Source organism: Astatotilapia calliptera, chromosome 8 (assembly GCF_900246225.1).
Source record: "Astatotilapia calliptera chromosome 8, fAstCal1.2, whole genome shotgun sequence".
Taxonomy (NCBI): Eukaryota; Metazoa; Chordata; class Actinopteri; order Cichliformes; family Cichlidae; genus Astatotilapia; species Astatotilapia calliptera.
In genome coordinates this window covers 25,789,334-25,814,455 of record NC_039309.1, presented here as the reverse complement: position 1 = coordinate 25,814,455, position 25,122 = coordinate 25,789,334, and the positions used below count along the sequence as shown (strand labels likewise).

The 25,122-nt window shown below is 40.1% G+C and overlaps 1 protein-coding gene across 1 annotated transcript in view; it reads right to left on the bottom strand.

Annotated features, from left to right (window-relative positions):
* mbtd1 (mbt domain containing 1) overlaps positions 1 to 25,122 on the bottom strand; it is a 44,789-nt gene continuing 19,667 nt past the window's right edge. Inside the window, exons 14-17 of the mRNA XM_026177598.1 lie at positions 22,357 to 22,591; positions 20,886 to 20,957; positions 6,100 to 6,255; positions 1 to 5,684 (exon numbers count right to left, since the gene is read on the bottom strand). Coding sequence (XP_026033383.1) covers positions 5,566 to 5,684; positions 6,100 to 6,255; positions 20,886 to 20,957; positions 22,357 to 22,591 — 582 coding nt within the window. The 3' untranslated portion in view covers positions 1 to 5,565. The remainder of the gene's footprint in view (positions 5,685 to 6,099; positions 6,256 to 20,885; positions 20,958 to 22,356; positions 22,592 to 25,122) is intronic.

Sequence of the window (25,122 nt, the reverse complement as noted above, 5' to 3'; positions counted from 1 at the left end):
TTGTAATCCAAACTTCTGGCTTTATTTACATGGTCAAAGCTTAGTCACAGCACAAATTAATCATATAAACAGAAACGTGTATACACTATCAAAAAGATGTACAAACTTGAAACTGCAATTTTGAAAATGTACCTCTAGGGTTATTGTTAATATCAATAGATTTATAACTGACAGATACTCCCTCCCCCCACCTCAATTTGTATCGAAAATAAATTTTTCACTATAACTCAATTTACCAGACAATCTCTCTCCCCATATATATCTATCTATATATATATATATATATACACACACACATAGCACCACAATATAATCAGGAGGGGAAGTGATCGCATACAAAAGACCCGTGTTAGAAGCCAGGAAAGAGGATCAAAACAAAACAACTTCAGCATTTACCTAATTATTCTCATCTAGAAGAACCAGATCAGCTGCAAGACCTCCATAACCAAACGGTTTCTATGGAAGGCTATCAGTGCCAGGAAAAGGCAAAAACAAAACTGGATTACACAAATATTCAGCAAACGCAATAAAGCTGCAAGTCTGATTTTATTTTGTTTCAATTTTGGCTTAACACCAAAATTAGGAAAATTCTGACTTGGCATACCCAACTTATTTTACCACATAGAAATTTAATTCAAAATGAAATTTGTCACGTTTGTCTTACTTGGAAAATGAAATAATATAAATTGTTATCAGGTAATGTTATTCCTGATATTATGACATATTGTTCTCACTATTACTGTTTTGGTAGAGTAACATTTTTATTATTACTGTTACGTGCCACCAAAATCAAAATCATCAACCTGCTTTCATCTCAAGCTACTGAGATTCAAAATCTTTAAATATATAAGCAACTGTGGATGGAGCATTAGGAAAGAAGGTAAATCAAAAAGTACATTTTCTACAAGAAAATATTAGGAACTGGAGATCTGAAATAACATTTGATTACTTGGGGTTTAATCTAAAGGAGGCCAGAAACAGAACAGTCATTTTGTTTTTGTACAAATACGTTTTGCTGATCAGGTATTTTAATGTTTCCTTTTGCCTTCATACATTACAGGAACATGAGCACCTTCTCAAAGGGCTCATGTCAATGAGTCTTGCACTTATTGTAAGACAATCATTTATTGTTTCACAATCAAAAACCTTTGCATTTCTTGTACAAGTTTCTCTTAAAAGGAAAACAATTGTTTTCCTTTTAAAACAATTGTTTTCAAATCTCAGGAGATGAACTTAAACATGAATGCAGAATGGTTCATCTTGAGTGTTCGGAAGCAAAAGAGTTCTAATTAAGGAATCATAACTTAATTCTTAAATGAATTTTGTTTTTAAACACAGCTTAATACCAAATGTTGATATTTAACTATCATTTTAAAGGATAGTGATGATGATCTTTTAGCAACAGTCTTCCTCATTCATATATATATTTATTGTGTGTGTGTTATTTTTATATGTGTATATGTAAGTCCAAAAGGTTTGACTATTGCTCTCAAAAGACATTCTGTAATTAAGCAACAATGGGATCTATGACTGACGGGGGGGGGGGGAATCAAACAAAAAAAACATTTACATACTTTTATGATGCTGGAGATGCAAATTTCTGTTATGTCAATTAACATAAATTTATGCCCCTCCATTTTTATGTTTTACATGAATTTTTAATTTCTGGGAAGTAAGTTTTGACAGTTCTGTTTCTTGAAAATTCTGAAATAAATTAAAAAATGTACTAAATATGCCATCACAAATCAGAATCACAATTCTGGGGAGGCTTCAGCGTTCAAATATCACGACCTGCTTCAAAATTTGTCGTTTTAAAACCTTGTTTGCTTCCATACAATAAATCTACAAGATCAAAATGCCTTTGGGGTTTTCAAACCCTGCTGATTCACACAACCTTTACAAAGGATCAAAACTTCCTGAGAATTGAACCATTCAATTGAATCTTTGAATCTGAAACTTGTTAGTTTACCTTTACTGAGAAGTTTACAGATTCTCTGCATTTAAAAGCATCCTTTGGCCATAAAGTGAGCATTCTTTTTAAACCCTTTGACCATAAAAGTCACAGTTATACAACACCCTATTGTTAATTTTTCTTACATGCTAATGATAACAGTGTAGTGATCGTGAAATTTGCAGGCGCTATAAATTTTACTTAGTATAGCAAAATAAGATTGGATCTATTAATATTGCATTACATTCAAAATAGAAGACTTCCTCATGTGTTGCAATAATATTATTCCACGTTTGAAGTCTAGCCTTCAAGTGGATTATTTTCAGGTTGTTGATTTTTTTCCATTTGCATAAGCCAACACACTGCAATAGTCTATTTCATGCTCTCGCTTTAGCTAAACATAGCTAGCATCAGGAGGTAGTAGATAAACGGTTGCAAAAATCGAGCTCTAAGAATAATCAAAGGTGGTCTGTTGTCTTTTCCATTTTCTGGCTAAAGATGATTTCTTTGTTTGATTCCATCACAGTGGTGGAGTATAAATATATGTATTTACATACAATATATGTTTTTATGCCACTATGCTATGTGAATGCTGCCTTCAGAGACGATAGGAAAAGCAGTGCATTGTTTAATTATCAAGAACAACCTGTCATTCTGTGGCTCAGATGAATCATAAACTAGCTTGCATACATGGCTTTATCACTCGTACGCACACCCACACACACAAACCCATATTGCATATTACTTGAAGACCTGTTTGGTTATAAGTTTGCTGTAACCAAGGTAGATTCTCCCACTTTGTCTTAACATGGGAGTCCAGCCACCTATATTGAGTGACAGAAACTAAATGGAGTATGTAGTCTCAAGTATGCCACATACAGTATTTAATCATATTCCATTAACTAAAGAATAAACCAACAACAGCCATGAAGTGAATTTACATTTCTGCCATCAACCTCCTTAACTTTCTATCCAGCAGATTAGGGTTGGTGGGGCGTTTAAAATGTAATTTTCTAATAAACTTTTGTATACATTTAATATTTTTAAGTGATTCATATGTATTTAATACTACTACTACTACTACTACTCAATGAATTCTATAATTCCCATTTCATTATGTCATACGTTACATTTCTTCAGAATAAGGACATTTTTTTTTCCTTTCAAGATTTTCTGTATTGCATATTATTTTTTAAAAATTAAATAATAGATTGAATATAATTGTGGCACACTGCAGATGCAGATTTGGGTAAAATTACAACTGAAATCAAAAGAAAAAGGACATGACATGTATATTGATAAACCTTTAACAGAATACCAAGATTATTATGATTATGTCCAGGGACCAAGTGATAAGACAAGTCTCTGATAAGACTGAAGTTCATCTTTTACAGCAGCTACAATCAGAGAGTAAAGCTCAAAGCATATTGTATGGCCGGGCAGTGGGGACATGTCATCATATCCTATCATAACAGTGCGATTTTTCATTTAAACTTTGCGACCTGCTGCTTACTTACACTTCCTGTTTCTTCTGAAATATTCTCATATCATCAAAATGTGGAGCTTTTTTTTTTCTTTTTCTTTTTTAAAAAAAAAACCAAACAAACAAAAAAAGCCATTTTCATTTCCACAGCTTCAGTAATCCTTTTTTTTTATCAGTACAGCACACAGAATCTGAAGCTACCCCAGTGATAACTGCTTCAACAACTGCTCATTCACAGAGGTACTGCAGGACCAAAAACTCAAGCTTAGCTCCAAAAGCAAGTCATAACCCCTACATACAATGTTCAGCTTTACAGCATTAAAAGAAAAATGTGCTTATATCCCAGTATATGGCCAAGTTGTGGTGTGAGACACACTACCACAGGCAGCTGTGGTGTGGCTGGCAACAGGCCACACCTCCATTAACTGGCGTCACTGAACTAGACTTCTGGACTATACTTGTGTTGTTGATGCCTTTTGGCATCTATTTATCTGACAAATTATCAGCCCTGCTGGTGGAAAATAACATTCAAGATGTTTGTGCTTCACCCTTGGTGAGTGAAAACCTGAGTGTTTTATTAGCAGTAATTAGGCGGTATGTGGCTGCTAACCACCTAGCTAGCATTTGCTGGTAACTTAGCCACCTGTTGTTCAATTATGTTCATTTCTGGCTCCAAGAAACAAAACAAAAAGGGTCAAAACTTAAATGTTGACAGTTAAAAATTGAAAACCAATGGTTCGTGGTAGCCATGTCCATATTTTATATATTGTCTATACAAGCTCAGTGGAATGTGAAAAAAGTGTTTTTGTTTGTTAATATAAAAAAAAAAAAGAAAAAAGAAGAAAAAAAAAAAAAAAAAGCAACAGCTGCATAAGATGTGTTTTTGTATAAAGCTGCACCAGAAAGTGGGAAAACCCTGTAAATGTGGATTAAAAAAAAGAAAATCTACTAACAAAAAATAAGTGATAAGATACCCTAAAAGGTCAATGAAGAACTTGGCTTCTCAAATGGGCTCAAAAAGACTTCTTAGTTTAAAACATTGCAAAGTTAGTGAAAGGTTAATAATAATAATAATAATAATAATAATAATAATATGATTAGTAGGACATTGAAAAAGAATCTATTATAAAACTACTTTTGTAATGGACTCTGTCAAACTGGTCATCATTTTGTTGAGTCTGGAAAAAAAAAGAGCAACAGATTTTGGTTCTGTAATAACTAAATGAGGAATAAATGTAGCTGTGGAAATCTTCTGTTCAATACTATAAGGAAAAAGAACAAAAGGAGGGAACGACCATCATTAATGCTGAGCAGCATGGCAAGAACTCTTTGTGTAGCTCTATCTGAATAGGCCTACACTTACTAGTGAATAGTCACTTTATAAAACAACACGTTACTCAAACAGCCACCAAAACATGAAAAAAGGACATAAAAAAAATCAACCTGAAAATCAAAACAAAATGAAATAAGGAAAAATTCAAGTACTATTATTAAAATTAAAGTCCACCTGGCAATACTGCAAAAATATACACAACTCTGCTCATCTTTCTGACAGCCTTACTTTGCTCATGCAGCTGCTAAACGGCTGACTCTGACATTTTCATACAAAAACAAAAAAAAATAAACAAAAAACCCCCACCACCAACAACCCCCCACCCCTTCCCATACAACAAACGCAAGAAAACCTAAAGACCTGGCTCAATAAATTGTTGTCACAGTTTCTCCAGGTCTCTGTATGTGGCCCACATTATGGCTGAGGCTGGATGGGCTTGCAAGACATAAAATCATCCAAATAGCTCATCTGGTTCAGATAGCCAAAGAAAGGGAGAAAAAGCTGCAGGTCGTAGAAAGAGAATGCCCAAACATCTATGACCCAGGCCTGACTCTGGGTGCTTTCTATGATTAGACAGGACTTTCTGAGTGATTATGTGGACACACCCCTACAAGGTTAGAAAATTGTTTTAAGTGATGTTGAGGAATGTTATTCCTCATGTGCTGACATTACAGGTGGCCTGTGGCATCACTCTTCAAGTATCCTCTCAGGTGAGTTTGACTCTCCCCATTCCTGATTGTTGGTTTGGTGTTTCCAGAGATGTCCTTTTGTGGTTTCCTCCTCCTCGATTTTGTCACATCAGGGTTCCTGTCTAATGTAGTAACTGCCCGAGCCATTGCTCTCTTGGTCTGAGGTGCCCTGCGAGAAGGTGAATTCATCCACTTCAGCGGTCTCCTCTTTCATTCGCAGGAGAGACTCTAGAGGCAGGAACAGAATGCAGAAGAGAAGAGTAGCAAAGATGAGCCCCTTGTGTTCATGCACTTTGAACAAAAATGCAAGGAGCCTTTGCTTCGGAAGTTAATTTTAAAACCACCTGACAGGCATCAAAATAAATGACCCAGTCCCTACTGTAAAGCACCACTCTACTCTTTACTGACATGAAATATTCATGTTGATAACGAACAGAGAAAGGTTGATTGAATCAGCAGCTTCCAGCCCCACAGTGTAGCCTGGTGACCAGGACTGTCTTCATAGACAGTCCTTCATACACCACACACACACACACACACACACACACACACACACACACACACACACACACACACACACACGAAAACAACCCAGGATACTTGCAGTGCAGTGCAGGTTTTGTTTTTAAAAGAGTGCCATTACCTGATTTGTGGGTTAGGTGGAAATGGGTGCGGGGTCTGGGCCGAGCTGGCCCCTGGGCAGGGTAAGGGGGTGGACTCTGCTCTTCGTCCCCTGAGAAGCTGCTCCTCCTCCTGCCTGCCTGACTGAAGGGCCGTCGACCAACAGGAATCTTCCTCTCTAAACACCAAGCCAGATGCGGGTAAGCTACCAGGGGGCTCATTACAAATATGGGATGACTTTACGTTTAGATGACTTAGCACTATGAAGTTAAATAAAACCTGCTGTCTGATCATTCCTTTCTGCTAACACTGATATGCCCATCTGAATAAGCCCCTGGTAAGCTGTACTCTGAGTGCTAGACACAAGTAAGCAGATGTACAATTAGCATGATGTTATATTTATGCCATATGTGGCAAGCCATATAATACATAATCACAAGCAAATTATAGTATTACATAGTTGCACAACAGAAGTCCTGGTGCACAAATTTAACACTGCATGAAGCGGGAGCTGAAATTAAAGTTTATGAATTAACAATAACTAAGGTGACTCTGCTCTCAGACAAATTTCCCATAGGATAACATCCCTGTGCCCTACATGCAAGGGCTTGTAAAGACTATGTGGGAGTGAAACAATAATTATAATTTGCTTGTGACTATGATTTATCATGGTTGTGACATATGACATAATTATGAATCCACGGTAAACCAAGATGAATGCTACAGGAACTGTCAGTATTTAAAATAATAACTTTTCGTGTTCCATCTGAGCATCCATGAAGTATGGCAAAGCCATACTTGAAGAGTATCCAGTGCTGATATTGCTGATTTGCCAAAATCTGCAGTTTCTCAAACAACTACTTGAAGCAAACTCCAAAAGGAAGTCAATCCCCATAGACTTCCATAAAAATGTAAAATCTACAGCAGAAATAAACATGTTCAAAGCCTTGTATTAAAAAAAAGAAAGAAAAAAAGCAGGTGCTTCTCTAACTAATTCATGACAATTTTTGGGGTGTGGGAGGGGAGTTAGAGAACTTACCTGGTGAGACTGTATTAAAGCTTAAAGTTATGAACAATATTTTACACAATATCTCAATTCCTTTGGGTCACTTGGTGTTCGCACTTCCTGCAGTAGAGTATCGCTTCCTGGTCCAACACATAATGGTGTTTTTGTGTAGCGATTTAATTAAAAACTTATAGATAACGTCTTATTTCATAGTGTAATCGTCACATGCTTCATCCGAAGCAAACTCACTGTGTCTTTAGGGATTCCCCAGCTTAGCTCGCAGCCGACTTAACAGCAGGGCCTCTTCACCTGTCCCACCTACACTTTCCCACTCATTGTGTCAGATGTTCAGTTATTCCTTGACCTCCTTTAGTAATAATTATTCTTAAAATAAATATAGCCTATTTGCCAGGCCAGGATCACTGAATTGGAGACTGTTTTGCACCCTTGAAATACCTTTAGCTAGCCCAGCCCCTGTAGCTGGTGCAGCCGAAGGTAGTGTAGTGTAGTTCGCTCTCCCCAAGCAGCGGGGAAAACAGGATGGCTGGGTGACGGTGATGAGGAAGCACAGTCTTAAACAGAAGCCCCAGGTACACCACCAACCTGTTCATGTGTCAAACTGCTTTTTCTCCACTCTGCAACACACCCACCAGAGATCAAAATCTTGAAAGTGGCGATTCTGTTCTTAAACATGTGAAGCGAGAGACATCAGCAACCATAGTAATGGTCTTCTAGGGGCCAGAACAGGTGACATTGAGGGAAATTTAAAACTGCTGCCTAAGAGTGAACGTACATTCAGTAAAATTATAATTCACGTCGGTAGTAATGACACCCGGTTATGTCAGTCAGAGATCAGTAAAATTAATATTGAATCGGTGTATAACTTTGACAAAATAATGTCCAGTGCTGGCTGTCCAAAAAGATATCAAGACATCAAGATTTACAGACAATTGGGAAACTTTCAGGTGGAAACCTGGTCTTGTTAGGAGAGATGGCATCCTCCCTGCCAGATTTGTAGAAATAAGAGCTGCTCCATCCAAATTTAACCCACCAAAACGTGACTATCTGGAGCTGGGACCAGGAAGCAGAGTTACAGTCTTACACGCCTCTCTGCAGCTTCTCTCCTCCTGTTATCCCCCCAAAACCCCATCCCCTTAGAGGCTATGTCAGCTCCCAAACAGGCAAAAAACAAAAACAAAAAACCAAACAACAAATCAGCCAAAACAACATTTAAAGATAACAACAACATTTAAACAACATTTTTTAAACATAAAAAAACAAAGAAAGAACAATACAGTATTCTAAACAGCACTGGAGAGTAAAACAGTGAAATGTGGATTATTAAATATTAGGTCTCTCTCTTCCAAGTCTCTGTTAGTACATGAGTTAGTAATTTATCAATAAATCAATTTACTTTGACTTACAGAAACCTGGTTACAGCAGGATGATTATGTTAGTTTGAATGAATCAACACCCCCCGAGTCATAGTAACGATCAGAAACCTCGAGGCACAGGCCGAGGGGGAGGTGTGGCAGCAATCTTCAAGACTGAGAGTTTTAACTCATTTGAAAGACTGATGCTCAGCCTTGTCCACCCCAGCTGTAAAACTCAAAAAACAGTCTTACTTGTTATCATCTATCGTCTACCTAAGCCTTACACTGAGTTTCTGTCTGATTTCTCAGACTTTATATCTGATTTAGTTCTGAGCTCAGATAAAATAATTATTGTGGATGATTTTTAACATCCATGTAGATGCTAAAAATGACAGCCTCAACATGGCATTTAATCTGTTATTAGACTCAATTGGCTTCTCTAAAAATGTAAAAGAACCCACCCACCACTTTAATCACTCTCTAGATCTTGTTTTAACATACGGCATAGAAACTGAACATTTAACAGTGTTTCCTGAAATCCGTCTCTAGTTTGATCATTTCCTGATAACATTTAAACTTACAATAATTGATTACACAGCAGTAGGGAGTAGATTTCATCACAATAGATGCCTTTCTGAAAGTGCTGTAACTAAGTTTAAGAATATAATTCATCCGCTGTTATCGTTTTCAATGCCCTGTACCAACACAGAGCAGAGCAGCTACCTAAACACTACTTAACACTAGGGCTGGGCTATATCATACCGTTCACGGTAATACCGGTGTAATTTTGGGCAACGATAGGAAAATGAAATATCGCGATAGAATATGGGTAAAACGCGCATGCGCAGTGCCTAGGTTTACATACGCACATGGCGGCGACGCAGAATGAGAAGAGCGAACACGGATCGTTAAATGAAACGGATGAACCAGAATTGGTTTGTAAAAATGCTGCAACTTCAGTGGTGTGGAACTGGTTTGGCTTTCGTCCGTCAGATACACAACAAAGCACTATTTTTGGTAGAGCATGCTAGCGGGCCATCGTTATTACCGTGTTGTTTGGAAAATACGGCACACTTAAAATCAATCCTTTGATATTTTTTTTTTTTCTGAAAATCGACAGTGCCCCTTATAATCCCGTGTGCCTTATGCATGAATTCTGGTTGTGTTTACTGACCTCGAAACGATTTTATGTACACGGCGCTCGAAAATCTGTCAAATGTTTTAGTACGACTTTGCTAAGCTACGAACCCGCACCGCTTGATGGATTGGGAGCATTACGGCTATATTAGGCAGGAGCCTCGCGGAGTGATATGTATGATATGTACTGTGCTTCAACATAATATTACCATATTGTGTGTGTGTGTGTGTGTGTGTGTAACCTCTTTTTAAGTTGTGGATATTATACATGGTTATGCTGAGGATATGTCGGCCAATTTCCACTGGAAATACCTTTTGGTTAAAATGTCAGCAAGGAATTTGCACTGTAAATTTTTTATATGACTTCAATGCACATAAAAAAAACAGCTGCTTGTTTAAGTGAAAATACATTAATGGGTTTTTTTGCACTAAAGTTGTGGAGTTGTAAAGTATTTTGTCTAGTGTCAATTATATCGTCAGTTATATCGTTATCGCAAATTTTAAAATTTATATCGTGATAGATATTTTTGGTCATATCGCCCTGCTCTACTTAACACAGGTCGATTATCTTTTTAATAATTTTAATAATTATGACTGTGGATACTGTAGCTCTTGTGAAAAAGAGAGTCTCAAATCCGAAGTACCTGACTCCATGGTATAATTCTCAAACACGTAGCCTAAAGCAGATAACTCGTAAGCTGGAGAGGAAATAGCGTGTCACAAATCTAGAAGATCATTTAGCCAATCAACTATTTATCACTGATTGAAGAAAATAAGAACAACCCCAGGTTTCTCTTCAGCTCTGTAGCCAGGGTAACAAAAAGTCAGAGCTCTGTTGAGCCAACCATTCCATTAACGTTAAGTAACGATTTCATGAATTTCTTCATAAATAAAATTTTAATCATTGGAGAAAAAATTACTCATTACTGTCTCACAGGCATAACATTTTCTACAGATGCTTTTAGTACCATTGATATTTATTTAAAGTCTTTTTCTCCCATTGACTCTTCTAAGTTAACTTCAGTAATTACTTCCGAACCATCCATGTGACTTTTAGAACCCATTCCTTGCTATGTACCACAGGCCTTCAAACTGGCTGTAGTTAAACAGTTACTTAAAAAGCCATCTCTTGACCCACCTGTCTTACCTAATTATAGGCCAATCTCCAACCTTCCTTTCATCTCAAAAATTCAAGTTGAGTAGAGTAGTTGTCAAACACTGCTTGACCTCAGTGAAGCATGTTTGATACTGTCGACCATAATATCCTGTGATTACAGTGATTACATCATGCTTTAGATTTGAATCATATCTATGTAATAGACTCCAATTTGTGCATGTAAATGGAGAGTCCTCTTCACACAATGAGGTTAATCATGGAGTCCCACAGGGTTCAGTGCTAGGACCAATTCTGTTTACATTATACATGCTTCCCTTAGGCAGCATCATCAAATTCAATCTTTATTGGCAGACTTCATGTCCATAAAAACAAAACACACACACACACACACACACACACACACACACACACACACACACACACACACACACACACACACACACACACACACACCCCCCCAAAACACATGGTATAGACATATATATTAGGGGTGCAACGATATTCGTATCGATATTGAACTGTTCGGTACAGTGCTTTCGGTTCGGTACGCATATGTATCGAACAATACAACATTTTTAATTTATTTTATCAACTTTCCTTCTGACGATGCTGTCTGTGTTGAGCGCTCAGTGGATCTGCGCTCGACAGTGCAGCCTAGGCGGAGCAGTCGAGTGCAGATTCACTGAGCGCAGGGCAAGCTAGCGAGACAGAAGCTAAGCTCCCGTTGCAACATGGCAAATTGAACCTCCCCAACCCTCATTCAGATCTGGCGTTTGGATTTTGGTTTTCATGTGACGTATGACCCTGAAGGTAAGCGCGTCATGGACAAAAGTGAAACAGTGTCGGATGTGCCACGCAATGCTCAATTACATGGGTGGGAACTAGTGCGTTAGCGTAGTTTGCTCGTTATGGTGTTGGCCGTCCAGCCCCACACACGGGGCGATCCGCGGTAGCTCGTTAAAGGAGATTTGCCGTGTTGTGGCATTAACGTCATTTCAGATTAACGCTGACAGCACTAGTGGGAACACAACGAATATGACTGCACATTTACGTCGACATCATCCAAGTGCAAAGACAAGTGGAAGCAGACGCAAAACAACAAGCACGCATGCTACAAACTTTACCAGAGTCATTTAGACAGCCGTTAGCACAGGATTCTCCTTATGGGGACCTGTTATGTTTAATATGCTGCTGAGAATATAGCCCAGAAGAAGCGGATAGTATAGCTTTTATTTTGGAAAGAGACATTTCTCTGTAATAAACTCTCTTTTCCAAAGATGAGTGATTCCTCAATCAGATATATATATATATATATATATATATATATATTTTTTTTTTTTTTAATTACTTTTTTTGTTTCAGCAACATTAAATTTAAAAACTGTACTTTTGAGTTAAAATATATATATTTCTAATTTTGATAAATGACAAATTAAAAAGGCATGTATCGAAAAAAATATCGAACCGTGACCGAACCAAACCGTGAATTTTGTGTATCGTTGCACCGATACACAAAATTCACGGTTTGGTTCGCTACTTTGGTGTCACAGTTCGATATGTTTTCGATACACAAAAAAAAAAAAAAAATGTTCATGCCTTTTTGATTTTGTCATTTATTAAATTTTCACGGCACATTCCGCACCACATCTCTGTGCGTTCATCATTTGTTTGAAGCCAGCTCACCTCCTGCAACTACTTTTCTGAGAATACGTGCTTCTTTTGTGGTTTGGACTCCTGACATTTCTTTGGAGGTGGAGGAATATCACAGTAATTGCTTAAAGGAGCTTCTTCGATATCTTTAAGAGTTCTAAACAAATGTCTGTCCTCCTCCTGAAAATCTTATGTATGCAAACACATGTTGCAACTTCTTATCTTGTGTGCGTTTTTTATTTTGACAGCGAATGTGCACCTGCGGACCACTTATGTGCAGCCCTGGTTATTTAGCTCGTCATATTGCAGCCACACAAATTCTTTTGTCCATGAAACCATAAAGCTGCACTTTCTTTTTGCCTTATAGTCTGATTTGTCATTACTTTTCCGTTTTGTGGTAAGCTTTTCTTTGGCTGTCACTTCTTCACCCTGACCTGTCTTATTTGGCTCAGCAGAACTAAAATATATATATCCTGCTGCTTTTACACACGTACTCACATAAGCTCAGCGATTCTCTGCATGATCAACCTCTCACATGTTTAAGCTGCGGGAGATTTCACTTGTCGTGTTTGCATAGTAAGCTAACGATTGATAAGACGATGTCAGAGGAATTGGTGCGCAAATTATCATCACTCACCAATCAGTGCTGTCGCTCTCTATACACAGTTCGGTGCTGTCATTGCAAAGTGAAAGCAAAAAACAAGCGCAAATTCAAACTCAATTTCAATATGTCACATATTGACAGTAGCTCACCGATGCCAATGACATAATTACCCAGCTACATTTCCGAAAGAATGCAAAAGCATTGACATATATTTTTCCTTCCTGCGATAGCCCGACGGGCAGGGAAGAGATAGATTTTGGTAACCTGACTGGAAAAAAAAAAAAAAATCGCTAGCCCGGGGACGTCACTCATCTTTGGAAAAGAGAGTTTATTACAGAGAAATGTCTCTTTCCAAAATAAAAGCTATACTATACGCTTCTTCTGGAGTATACTCTCAGCAGCATATTAAACATATCAGGTCCCCATAAGGAGAATCCTGTGCTAACGGCTGTCTAAATGACTCGGGTAAAGTTTGTAGCATGCGTGCTTGTTGTTTTGCGTCTGCTTCCACTTGTCTTTGCACTTGGAAAATAAGTATTTGGTCAATAACAAAAATACAACTCAATACTAACATGTAAAATAACCTTTGTTGGCAATAACAGAGGTCAAACGTTTACTATAGGTCTTTACCAGGTTTGCACACACAGTAGCTGGTATTTTGGCCCATTCCTCCATGCAGATCTTCTCGAGAGCAGTGATGTTTTGGGGCTGTCGCCGAGCAACACGGACTTTCAACTCCCGCCACAGATTTTCTATGGGGTTGAGGTCTGGAGACTGGCTAGGCCACTCCAGGACTTTCAAATGCTTCTTACGGAGCCACTCCTTTGTTGCCCGGGCGGTGTGTTTTGGATCATTGTCATGTTGGAAGACCCAGCCTCGTTTCATCTTCAAAGTTCTCACTGATGGAAGGAGGTTTTGGCTCAAAATCTCACGATACATGGCCCCATTCATTCTGTCCTTAACACGGATCAGTCGTCCTGTCCCCTTGGCAGAAAAACAGCCCCATAGCATGATGTTTCCACCCCCATGCTTCACAGTAGGTATGGTGTTCTTGGGATGCAACTCAGTATTCTTCTTCCTCCAAACACGACGAGTTGAGTTTATACCAAAAAGTTCTACTTTGGTTTCATCTGACCACATGACATTCTCCCAATCCTCTGCTGTATCATCCATGTGCTCTCTGGCAAACTCCAGACGGGCCTGGACATGCACTGGCTTCAGCAGCGGAACACGTCTGGCACTGCGGGATTTGATTCCCTGCCGTTGTAGTGTGTTACTGATGGTGACCTTTGTTACTTTGGTCCCAGCTCTCTGCAGGTCATTCACCAGGTCCCCCCGTGTGGTTCTGGGATCTTTGCTCACCGTTCTCATGATCATTTTGACCCCACGGGATGAGATCTTGTGTGGAGCCACAGACCGAGGGAGATTATCAGTGGTCTTGTATGTCTTCCATTTTCTGATGATTGCTCCCACAGTTGATTTTTTCACACCAAGCTGCTTGCCTATTGTAGATTCACTCTTCCCAGTCTGGTGCAGGTCTACAATACTTTTCCTGGTGTCCTTCGAAAACTCTTTGGTCTTGGCCATGGCGGAGTTTGGAGTCTGACTGTTTGAGGCTGTGGACAGGTGTCTTTTATACAGATGATGAGTTCAAACAGGTGCCATTCATACAGGTAACGAGTGGGGAACAGAAAAGCTTCTTACAGAAGACGTTACAGGTCTGTGAGAGCCAGAGATTTTCCTTGTTTGAGGTGACCAAATACTTATTTTCCACCCTAATTTACGAATAAATTCTTTACAAATCCTACCATGTGAATTCATGGATTTTTTTTTCCACATTCTGTCTCTCACAGTTGAAGTGTACCTCTGGTGCAAATTACTGACCTCTGTCATCATTTTAAGTGGGGGAACTTGCACAATCGGTGGCTGACTAAATACTTTTTTGCCCCACTGTACGTCACATGAAAACCAAAATAGTTCCAAACGCCAGATCTGAATGAGGGTTGGGGAGGTTCAATTTGCCATGTTGCAACGGGAGCTTAGCTTCTGTCTCGCTAGCTTGCCCTGCGCTCAGTGAATCTGCACTCGACTGCTCCGCCTAGGCTGCACTGTCGAGCGCAGATCCACTGAGCGCTCAACACAGACAGCATCGTCAGAAGGAAAGTTGATAAAATAAATTACAAATGTTGTATTGTTCGATACATATGCGTACCGAACCGAAAGCACTGTATCGAACGGTTCAATATCGATACGAGTATCGTTGCACCCCTAATTTTTTTTCTTTTTTAAATCTCTCTCTCTCTCTGATCTGTGAGTGCTAAAGGCATAGGATATATTTTCACTGCTATACAAATGACACCCAACTCGATCTATACATGAAGCCAGATAACACACACCAATTAGTTAAACTGCACAATTGTCTTAAAGACACGAAGACCTAGATGACCTCTAACTTTCTGCTTCTAAAATTCGTACCTGCTATTAATCTCTGTCTCTCTTCCACAGCATGTCTTTATCCTGTTTTCCTTCTCTCACCCCAACCAGTTGCAGCAGATAGCCCCGCCCCTCCCTGAGCCGGGTTCTGCCAGAGGTTTCTGTTAAAAGGAGTTTTTCCTTCCCACTGTCACCAAAGTGCTTGCTCATAGGGGGTCATATGATTGTTGGGTTTTTCTCTATATCTATTATTGTAGGATCTACTGTGCAATATAAAGCACCTTGAGGCGACTGTTGTGATTTGGCGCTATATAAATAAAACTGAATTGAATTAAATTCAGATCAAACTGAGTTTATTGTACTCGGCCCTGAAAATCTTAGAAATATGGTATTTAAAAGGATACTAAAATATGTAGGACTGCTTTCTTCCATTTGTGCAATATTTCTAAAATTAGAAATATCCTGTCTTAGAGTGTCGCTGAAAAACTAGGTCATGCATTTATTACCTCTAACCTGGACTACTGTAATTTGTTATAATCAGGACATCCTAGACTAGAAAGAGAAAGCGTATATCTCCTATATTGGCTCCCTGTTAAATCCAAACTGAATTCAAAATCCTGCTCCTCACATACAAGGTCTTGAATAATCATCCCCCATCTTATCGTAATGACTTTAAAGTACTATATCGCCCCATTAGAGCACGTCTGCAGGCTTACTTGTGATATTTGACCTCCTAAGACCTGAACTCTTCCATGGAAAGCATTTTAATTTCTCTTTGATATTTGGGCATATTGGGACCCGATGAAAGAAAGAATCACCAGATTTTTTTTATTTTTATTTTTTACCCAATATTTGTTTCTAAGAAAAATTAGAGCCACATGTGAAGACATTTGTTTTAAATTTTGATAAAACAGAGGCAGTATAATATTCTCGTAAGTGGATATCAGGCCCCTTTAGAGCAAAATTTTGTATTTTGTCTAGACAACCCAAAATGTGATGTCCACATATGTGGACACCAGGGGTCCGTTCTTCGTACCTCGCTTACTACATCCAAGATCAAATGACACATCCAAGATCAAATCATCGCGCTAACTTTGAGCTCCCTATTCCGGTTCTTCGAACACACCTGTTATTGACGCTTAGTACAGCTGGATGAAGTAATGTGAGATCACCGGGTGGCTTAACAGGGGCTACGCATCGATAGTAGAAACATTGATCGGCAACCCTTTGATTGGTCGGCGAAAATGTCGAAGGAGCGCGCTCGATATTTTTCGGCAGCAGAGCAAGAACTCTTGATTGACGGATTTCAGGAGTTTCAGAGTTTAATTAAAACGTAAGGGAACACTGCAAATGCTGCAAAAGCAAGGAGAGAGGGCTGGCAGAAAGTTGCTGACAAATTAAACTCGTAAGTAATTTAATAATAATAATAATAATAATAATAATAATAATAATAATAATGGATTGGATTTATATAGCGTTTTTCAAGGCACCCAAAGCGCTTTACAATGCCACTATTCATCCACTCTCACATTCACACACTGGTGGAGGCAGCTACGGTTGTAGCCACAGCTGCCCTGGGGCAGACTGACAGAAGCCAGGCTGCCATATCGCGCCATCGGCCCCTCTGGCCAACACCAGTAGGCGGTAGGGTAAATTTATTATATTATTTTATATTACATTATATCATATTATATTATATTACATTATATCCTCTTTCACATTAGAGCCACGACAGGACCCACTAGAACATGGGAACAAGTAAAAGTGAAATATTAGAATATTCTACAGAATGGTAATATTTATCACTTATATTGGTTTTCGTCTCTTGAAAAGAGACCCTGAAATAATCTGTTTGTTTGTTCATAACAGCAACCAAGAAAAGGGCAAAGCAACAAAAGACAGGTGGTGGTCCTGCACCCCCTCGTCAACAAGTTGGTTAAGTAAATAATACCCTCACGGGAATATCGATATCTCTCTATGAGCACACTGTCGCGCTGAGCTAAAGGATCCTGTCTATCCCGCAATATACGCTGAATTCTGAAAACTCTCCTTATCAATCTTGCACCTTCCGCAATGGGTGGCTCGCGTATACGGACAGGACATGGCTGCGACAGACTTCCCAAATCCACCTTCGCTTTTATAGCCGTGGTCTCTCATCTTGATTACACGAAGTAATAGAATGATTAATAGTACATTTCCCTTTTTTAGGAAATGACCTGTATGTATCTGTATGGAATCAATAAAAGGATCAAGTGCTGCATTATCTTTAGTTACATTGATGTTATTTATTTATGGTGAAACAGTGGTAAAATATCGCTGTTGCTTTCGTATAAATGAAGCGGACATACCTGCGTGGCCGCGATCTAATCCTGTTTACATAAAGTAAACCTGCTCCCGAGCAGGTTTACGCTTACGGATATGTTGCTATGACAGCAAGTCCCGGATGAGCTTCGGGGAACCGAACGATCCAGGATCATGCGAAATCGTCAACAATCAAATCCAGCTAACTTACTTAGCGAGGTACGAAAAACGGGCCCCTGGGCCCTATTTCAGGAAGCCGGTTTAGAAAACTCAGAGTGAAAAACGATACTCAGGGTTGAGTAACCCCGAACTGTCCAACTCGGAATATTCGGTTTCAGAAAGGCTGATAACAATTAGTTCAGTCAACGCGGAGTTGCTTTAACCCCAAGTTAAGCGCGCGCACGAGGATACATAAAGCCCTGATTAGTGGAGCACAGATTAAGCGAGTCACCATGGAGACGGAGGGAAAGAAGGCGCGGACAATGTATCTTACAGCGCTTGAGGCCGAAATTCTGATGGCAGCATATGCCGATAACATGCAAATTCCGCGGAAAAAAAGTAACACAGCCTCAGCTGCAAAAGAAAGAGAGCATGCATGGCAAAACATAGCCGACAGAGTCAATGCGTGAGTGTTAATTTAAACATTGATCTAGGGATTTCCACCCATTTAACACGTTATTTTATTATATTTTATTTTTTATTTCATACATTTTATTTTGTGATGTGATTTGAGCGCAGGTGCAACCCAACAGGCCCCAAACGTTCCTGGCAGCAAGTAAAAATGAAATATAAAAATATAGTCCAAACAGGTAAGGTGTAATTGTATTATGAGCCATAGTGCTTGATCTGTTTGTCCGATGTCAATCAATTGCAGTTAGAGGCTACATTAATTTTCTTTCTGTAAGCACTTATTGAAATTATCTGAGCACGTTACAAGTACATATTTGCTTACTCTGTATGCTCAAATGTGACCCGTTATAGCCAACAGAAAAAAAGCGGAGGCCCGAAAAATAGGTGGGGGTCCTCCACCACCACCACCACTCACAGAGGCTGAGCAGTTGGCTTCCACATTTGTGATAATGTTGGTAGCATCACATATGATCTTCACAGTGCAGAGAACACAAATTAGCATCCATTACTATAATGAAATAATTTGTTAGTTTGAAATGCTACAGGGAACTATGTACCTGTACATTAATGCTGTGGAAAGACTTCCTGTTCACATAGTCTCCTTCATTTACTGAAGGAGCAATGATTGGAATGTGAGTGCCATCTATACAGCCAATCACGCCTGGGAACCGTGAAAATAAATGTAAAATTTAAGTAGTAGTTCAAGTGTCACCACATCATGAATTAAGTTTCGTTCATCCTGATACCTGCAATTTTGTGGCATCCCTCTTTGATAAATCTTGTGGGTCCATGACCGGGGAACACCACAAACGAGTACAGGAGACGTTTCAGTGCAACTGTAACATTCCTGACTGTCCGACAGACGGTAGCCTTGGAAACGTGCTCAACGTCACCATTATACAGAAAGCTCCCGTTTGCAAAAAACTGAAGTGCAATACAAATAATATGTACAGAACTGAGAGAATGTCCGCGATGTGTCACATGAGCAATATTAGGCCTGAGGATGTTATTCAAATAAATTATAGATTGTGCTGAAAAACGGTAACGTTCACACAGGAAATCATCAGGAAATGATAAAATGTCCGAACGCGCTCTAATCACTCTCTCCCGGTGGAGAGCTCTGCGGAGAATTTGGGCTTCAACATCTACTGGCTCTTCAAGGAAGGAGCACGCCATGTCTGACACTTCCTACAGTCAGGTTTCCGACAAAGAGGCGGAGAAAGTCAGGGTTAGTTGAAGTAAACCTGCTAGGTCCTAGGAGGTTAAAAATAGAATGGGAGGCAGAGGCTTCAGTTTTCATGCCCCTTTTCTTTGGAAACAGCTTCCAAATTTAATTTGGGAGACAGACACCATCTCTACCTTTAAGACTAGGCTTAAAAATTCAGAGAAAATTCTTTTTTTTTAAATTACATTTTTTATTGTAAAAGCCACAAACATGTTTAACGAATCATTTTCATAACTTGAAATGCAAATAGAAATTGTACATTTACTACACTACACACTAACTACAGCCTCCAAGCACGCTAAACGTCACTAATGTCTCACATATGAAAACTCGCTCTCTCTCTCTCTTTCGTTCGCCCGCTTTCTCTCGCAGGTGTCACTCCTAAAACTTCCCCCTCTTCCTAAAAACCAAGTGCCACATGTTGCCATATCATTTTTTTGATTGGCTGACACAGTAAATTTTAACACCAATAGGGAAGGGGTGTTTTTTCTTTTTTCACTCGCAAGCGCAGTGTTTGCTAGCGCTGTCCTTAGAAAATGCCGTTTTTAACCATTTCTTCTCGCTGTAAACACCACTGTTTTGTTCAGAAAAAAAACATTGCGTGTATTTTTTATCATAACTCTGGTTTTACGTGGCCAAACGACACAATTTAAAAACTGGTATGTGCCTTGCAGTCCGCACTTCCGAACCAAGTTGAATTGGAGACTCTGTGTCGCTGCATCTTGTTGCTGTGTCATCTTAAATTGGTCATGTGATTTTGACGCACCGGCGCGTCTGTCGACCCCAGAGGATTAAAGCATATAGTTAGGGCTGGATCAGGTGACCCTGAATCCTCCTTTAGTTATGCTGCAATAGGCTGCCGGGGATGCTGTGTTAAGTATTTCTTCTTCAGTCACCTTTCTCACTCACTATGTGTTAATAGACCTTTTTGCATTAAATCAGAGTGTGTGTGTGTGTGTGTGTGTGTGTGTGTGTGTGTGTGTGTGTGTGTGTGTGTGTGTGTGTGTGTGTGTGTGTGTGTGTTCCTGTCTAGCTATCTTTGTGAGGACCGAAATCTCCATTCTACTACTACTACTATACTTGTGAGAACCAACAGTCACTTGTGAGGACACACACACACACCGGTCCTCACATATTTGAAGGCCTTTTTGAGGCTCAAAATGTGGTTTTAGTGTCAGGGTTACAATTAGGTTATGGTTAGGTTTAGGGTAAGGGTTAGGCATTCATTTTTAATGGTTAGGGTAAGGGGCCCCCTTACTAAGATAGCTGATAACAAAAGGAGAACAAGTAGATAAAGCAGAGAAACTCTGATGCTAAAGAAGGGAATACTCACTTTTCTTTTGGCCTTTATACTGCTGGGCCTTTTTCTTCTGCTTGGGAACAGACTGGGACATTTCTCTGTTACCTAAAAAAGAAACAAGAAAGGACATTCAAGCATACAATGAGAGGAAAGCACATCCATACGACTGTCTTCCTCTTATCCAATTCAGTGTCGCGGGACGAGGAGGGGGGCCGGAGCCTTTTCCAGCTTTGGCAGGATACATAATTATCTTTTTGGCAGTTGTGAGGCAGAGGCACATGCGCAAACATTCTCCAAATGATATAGGTTATGGTTGGAGAGAAGTTCAAGAGCCCTAGGTAAGATAGTTCAGGATGTCATCCTACTGCAAGGTGGCAGACTTGAGACAGCCACCACAGCAACATGCTCATATTACTATCTTCTAGTTCCAGGTGGTTTGCAGTGACTGAACAGTCAAAACAAAAAGAGAATGTTTTAAAAGACCTACATATGAAGAGGAACGGTTAATTTGAAGATTTACATTAAGGCTGCGAAGGATATTTAGTTTTCATTATGTTGACTGCAGAGAAAATTGCCTTGCTTTTGTGTGTGGAGCAAGACATGGTCAAGATACACGGGGCTAATTTCCTTATATCTGAGAAATTTCTTTCAGTACAAACTGCTCTTTTGGGTCCACATCATCTTAGAGATCAACAAATTGCATCTGGAGAGGCCCAGCATTTAGCCACTGCTCAACTTTCACAGCACCAGTTTGTTCCTTATCTTTTCTCTCCTTTCGCCGTGTCACCCATTTGCTTTTTCAGCTTTCTCAGGCATAGTCTTCTGTATTTTTCCCTTTTTTCTATATTGCTTTCTTTCTACTGTCTTTTCTTGTGTATCTTACTAACTCTCAGTGGTCAGGACAAACACCACTGAAACAAAACAAACAAACAAACAAACAGAAAAAAACAAAACGTAATGATCAATTGAACTGCTGAAATAAATGCAGTACGAGAAATAGACCTGAAATAAGCTCACTGTAAATCTATAAATTCTAAGCAGGCATTCCTGATTGGTGGCAGTTTATAAACACCCCTATGAGACAAACAAACACATATGCACATCCCTACCTCACAATGTTTACAGGTCTAGATGTGCGCACACTCAACCGCACAGGTGGTCTGTGGGATAACAAACGATTCTCTATTTCTCAGTTATATATTGGCAAGAAAACACCTATTCTTCCTCTGGAAATGCAGCAATACCCCCTTGCACATTCAATGGCTGCGTGATGTAATGTCCTTTCTTAAACTTGATAAGCTCAACCATTTTCTCTGAGGCAGATCCCAAAAGTTTTTGGTCAAGTGACAGCTATTCGTGACCTACTGTAGTTCATTATAACCGTCTCATGTAGTGATCCCATTCTCTGCCCTACTATCTTGTCTGATCCTTGATATTAATAATTCTCTAAACGTTTTGCACTAAGACACTAGAGGAAGAAGTATGAACAGCATTATGGCATTACTCTGTGAGGCAGGCGGTTGGAGCTGGTAGCCTGTTAGCTGACACCAGCCCACTGGATAGAGGTCAGGCGACTCGCAGTCCACCCACTGATCATACTCGTCTTCCCAACCATCAAAGTGGATCCTCAGTAGGCGGTGCACAATCCTTGTCACCGTGGCGACACACACCAGCCTTGGTTCCATCAGATCAACAGCTTCCAGCTTCATGCCTAGCCGAAACCCATGATTGGGAACCTCCTAGGACATGAAAGGATCAAGGACAGTGGAAAAAGAGAAATTTAACAAACAAAACCCGGATCTTAAAAGTACTGCAGCCTGTATTTATCCTTCAGTAAAAGCTTGTGAGAAACTTTACAAATCCTGTCAGTCATAACATGAATATGACCAATAATGACATGAGTTTTTACTGCTACTGTTTAAATGGATGGGGCACGGTGACATGGAGATTAGCACTGTTGCCTCACAGCAAGACGGTCCTGAGTTCAATCCCGACCACCTGGCCGGGGCCTTTCTGTGTGGAGTTTGTGTGGGTTCTCTCCAGGTACTCCAGCTTCCTCTCACCGTCCAAAGACATGCAATTAGTGGGGTGGGGTTAGGTTAATTGGTGATTCTAAGGCTATATCTACACTAGCCCGGATAAATATGAAAACAGTGTATACGTCTGAAAACGCTCCGCGTCCACACTATAATTTTCATAGAGTTGTTCATCCACATTTAAATCAAGTTCAAGTTCAAAGTTTATTCGCCACATGCAGTGGCAGGTTGCCCTGCAGTGGAATGAACCCGCCCCCCGACCTTACACATACAACACAGACATCACATGGGGATACAAGTCAGAGAACGGTTGCATTACAGAAAAAAAAAAACACTGAAATGTACACTACAATGGGAAAGGTACAAGAGGAAAAAAAGAGACCTCTACTCATGCTGGGCTACAGGAGGACAGCATGAGAGCAGGAAACAAAAAAAACTCCTCTGCACAGAAAGCACATAAATGTCCACAGTACAACATTATAGAGCACGTGAACAGCAACAGGGTTGGGGATAAGGAGTAATCCCAGGCAACACAGCAGCCATCCTGCCACTGCGCCGACTCTCCAGCGCGGGCCCAGACCCGTCCCCAGGAGGCAACAAGCATCGAAGGCATTGGAAGGGGAAGGGAAATGTGTGAGTGCTTATCAGTGTAAGTGTATGTGTGTGCGTGTCCATAGTTCAGCTGAGACAGTGTCCTTCGCCCTATCAGGCTAAGTAAACAGTCTGCTAGCCAATCCAGGTGGCCTTGCATGGGATGGGAAGAATAGTCATCACACAGTCGTTATCAGGAAGTTTTTGTTCGGCTCCAGCCCCAGCTGGCGCCATGGTGTCCGCATGTTGATGTTGTCAATTTTCTTTTTATGCGAGCAGCTCAGAGGAGGAGAATTTCAAGCTGTTCCTAACACTCCGACACTGGTCCCTCAATCTCCCGTTGGAGAGCCGCAAGCCTCCCCATGATGGTATCAAACTTCTGTTCCATGGTGTTATCATTCTTTTGATTCTGAGACCCCACAACTGCAGTGAGCCGTTCTGCGATGTGATCCAACTTTCGCTCAAGGGTCTCATTTTGAGTAGGCCTCTCTTGGATGTATCCCAACATACACTCAATGGTGTTGTTTTGAGTCTTCACGGCAGCTGTAAGCGTCTCCAAGGTGTTAACCACACTGCGTTCGTTGTGAGAGGTCGCGCCTCATCCAGTTGCTTCGATTCCAGCGGGCAGCTTTGGGGGGGGGGGGTTGAACAGCCGGTTCCGCTCTCATATTTCTCCAATAAGTCAGGGCCAAGCCAGCTCCAATCAGCAAGAACCCTGTTATCATGGTTCCGAATAGGTAGATATCTTCAGCGTCCTCGATCGACAGTCCCGCCAGGCACATGATCTTCCAGTTCTGCCACCCATCCATCATGTATCCGGCAGGGAAAGTCCCTCCAGGGCACTCGGGCTCTCCCGAGCCCAGACTCCTCGTTGAGAAAAGGGTGTCAATAGCATTCAGAGACCAGTTGATCAAATCCATAATTCTCTTTTAGGTTTTAGAGAACGACAGTGAGAGACTGTTCGAGGGAAAGTAATACACACGAGACAAGACAAGGACACAAGAGGCTAAGCAGGGAAGATAAGGGGAAGGAGGAGAGGAGAAAAAGTGCGACCGCCTTCGCCGAGAGCCAAGAGAGAGAGCCAAATAACCGAAAACGCTTACGTTCCAGTACTGCACATGCGTAAAACCCAAGACGATTCGACCTGCCTCATTTCTGTCTGCCGTTTATTTACTTTCCGGCTCTTTGAAACGTCGCGGGAAAAAGTTTTTTTTAAATGGACTCTGACCTGGACCTTGAGGTCAAGGTCACTGATATTCAAACTTGTCCACAATTTTTAGTAGATGCACCTATGGTATCAATTTTAAAATAATAAATGGCCACTCATTCTTGGATCCCCGTGGAACTCTGTGACCAACTTTTGAGCATGAATAAGAGAAATTTAAATCTAGTAGAGATATCAAATTCAGACCACACTGACTGATACTACCGTTGTATTCTAATCGCCTTAGTAAAATACTGTTGTCAGTGGTAATTGAATTGATCATTGATCATCAATTGATCATTGATCATTTGTTACCTTACCAGTGCCGTGTCTGTGCTATGGCGCAAATCTGGACTGAATCTTTGCAAATTATCTGTTCTTTTGCAATGATTATTTAACTGATTGACAGTTAACATCTCCAAATGTTTTGAAATAAAAG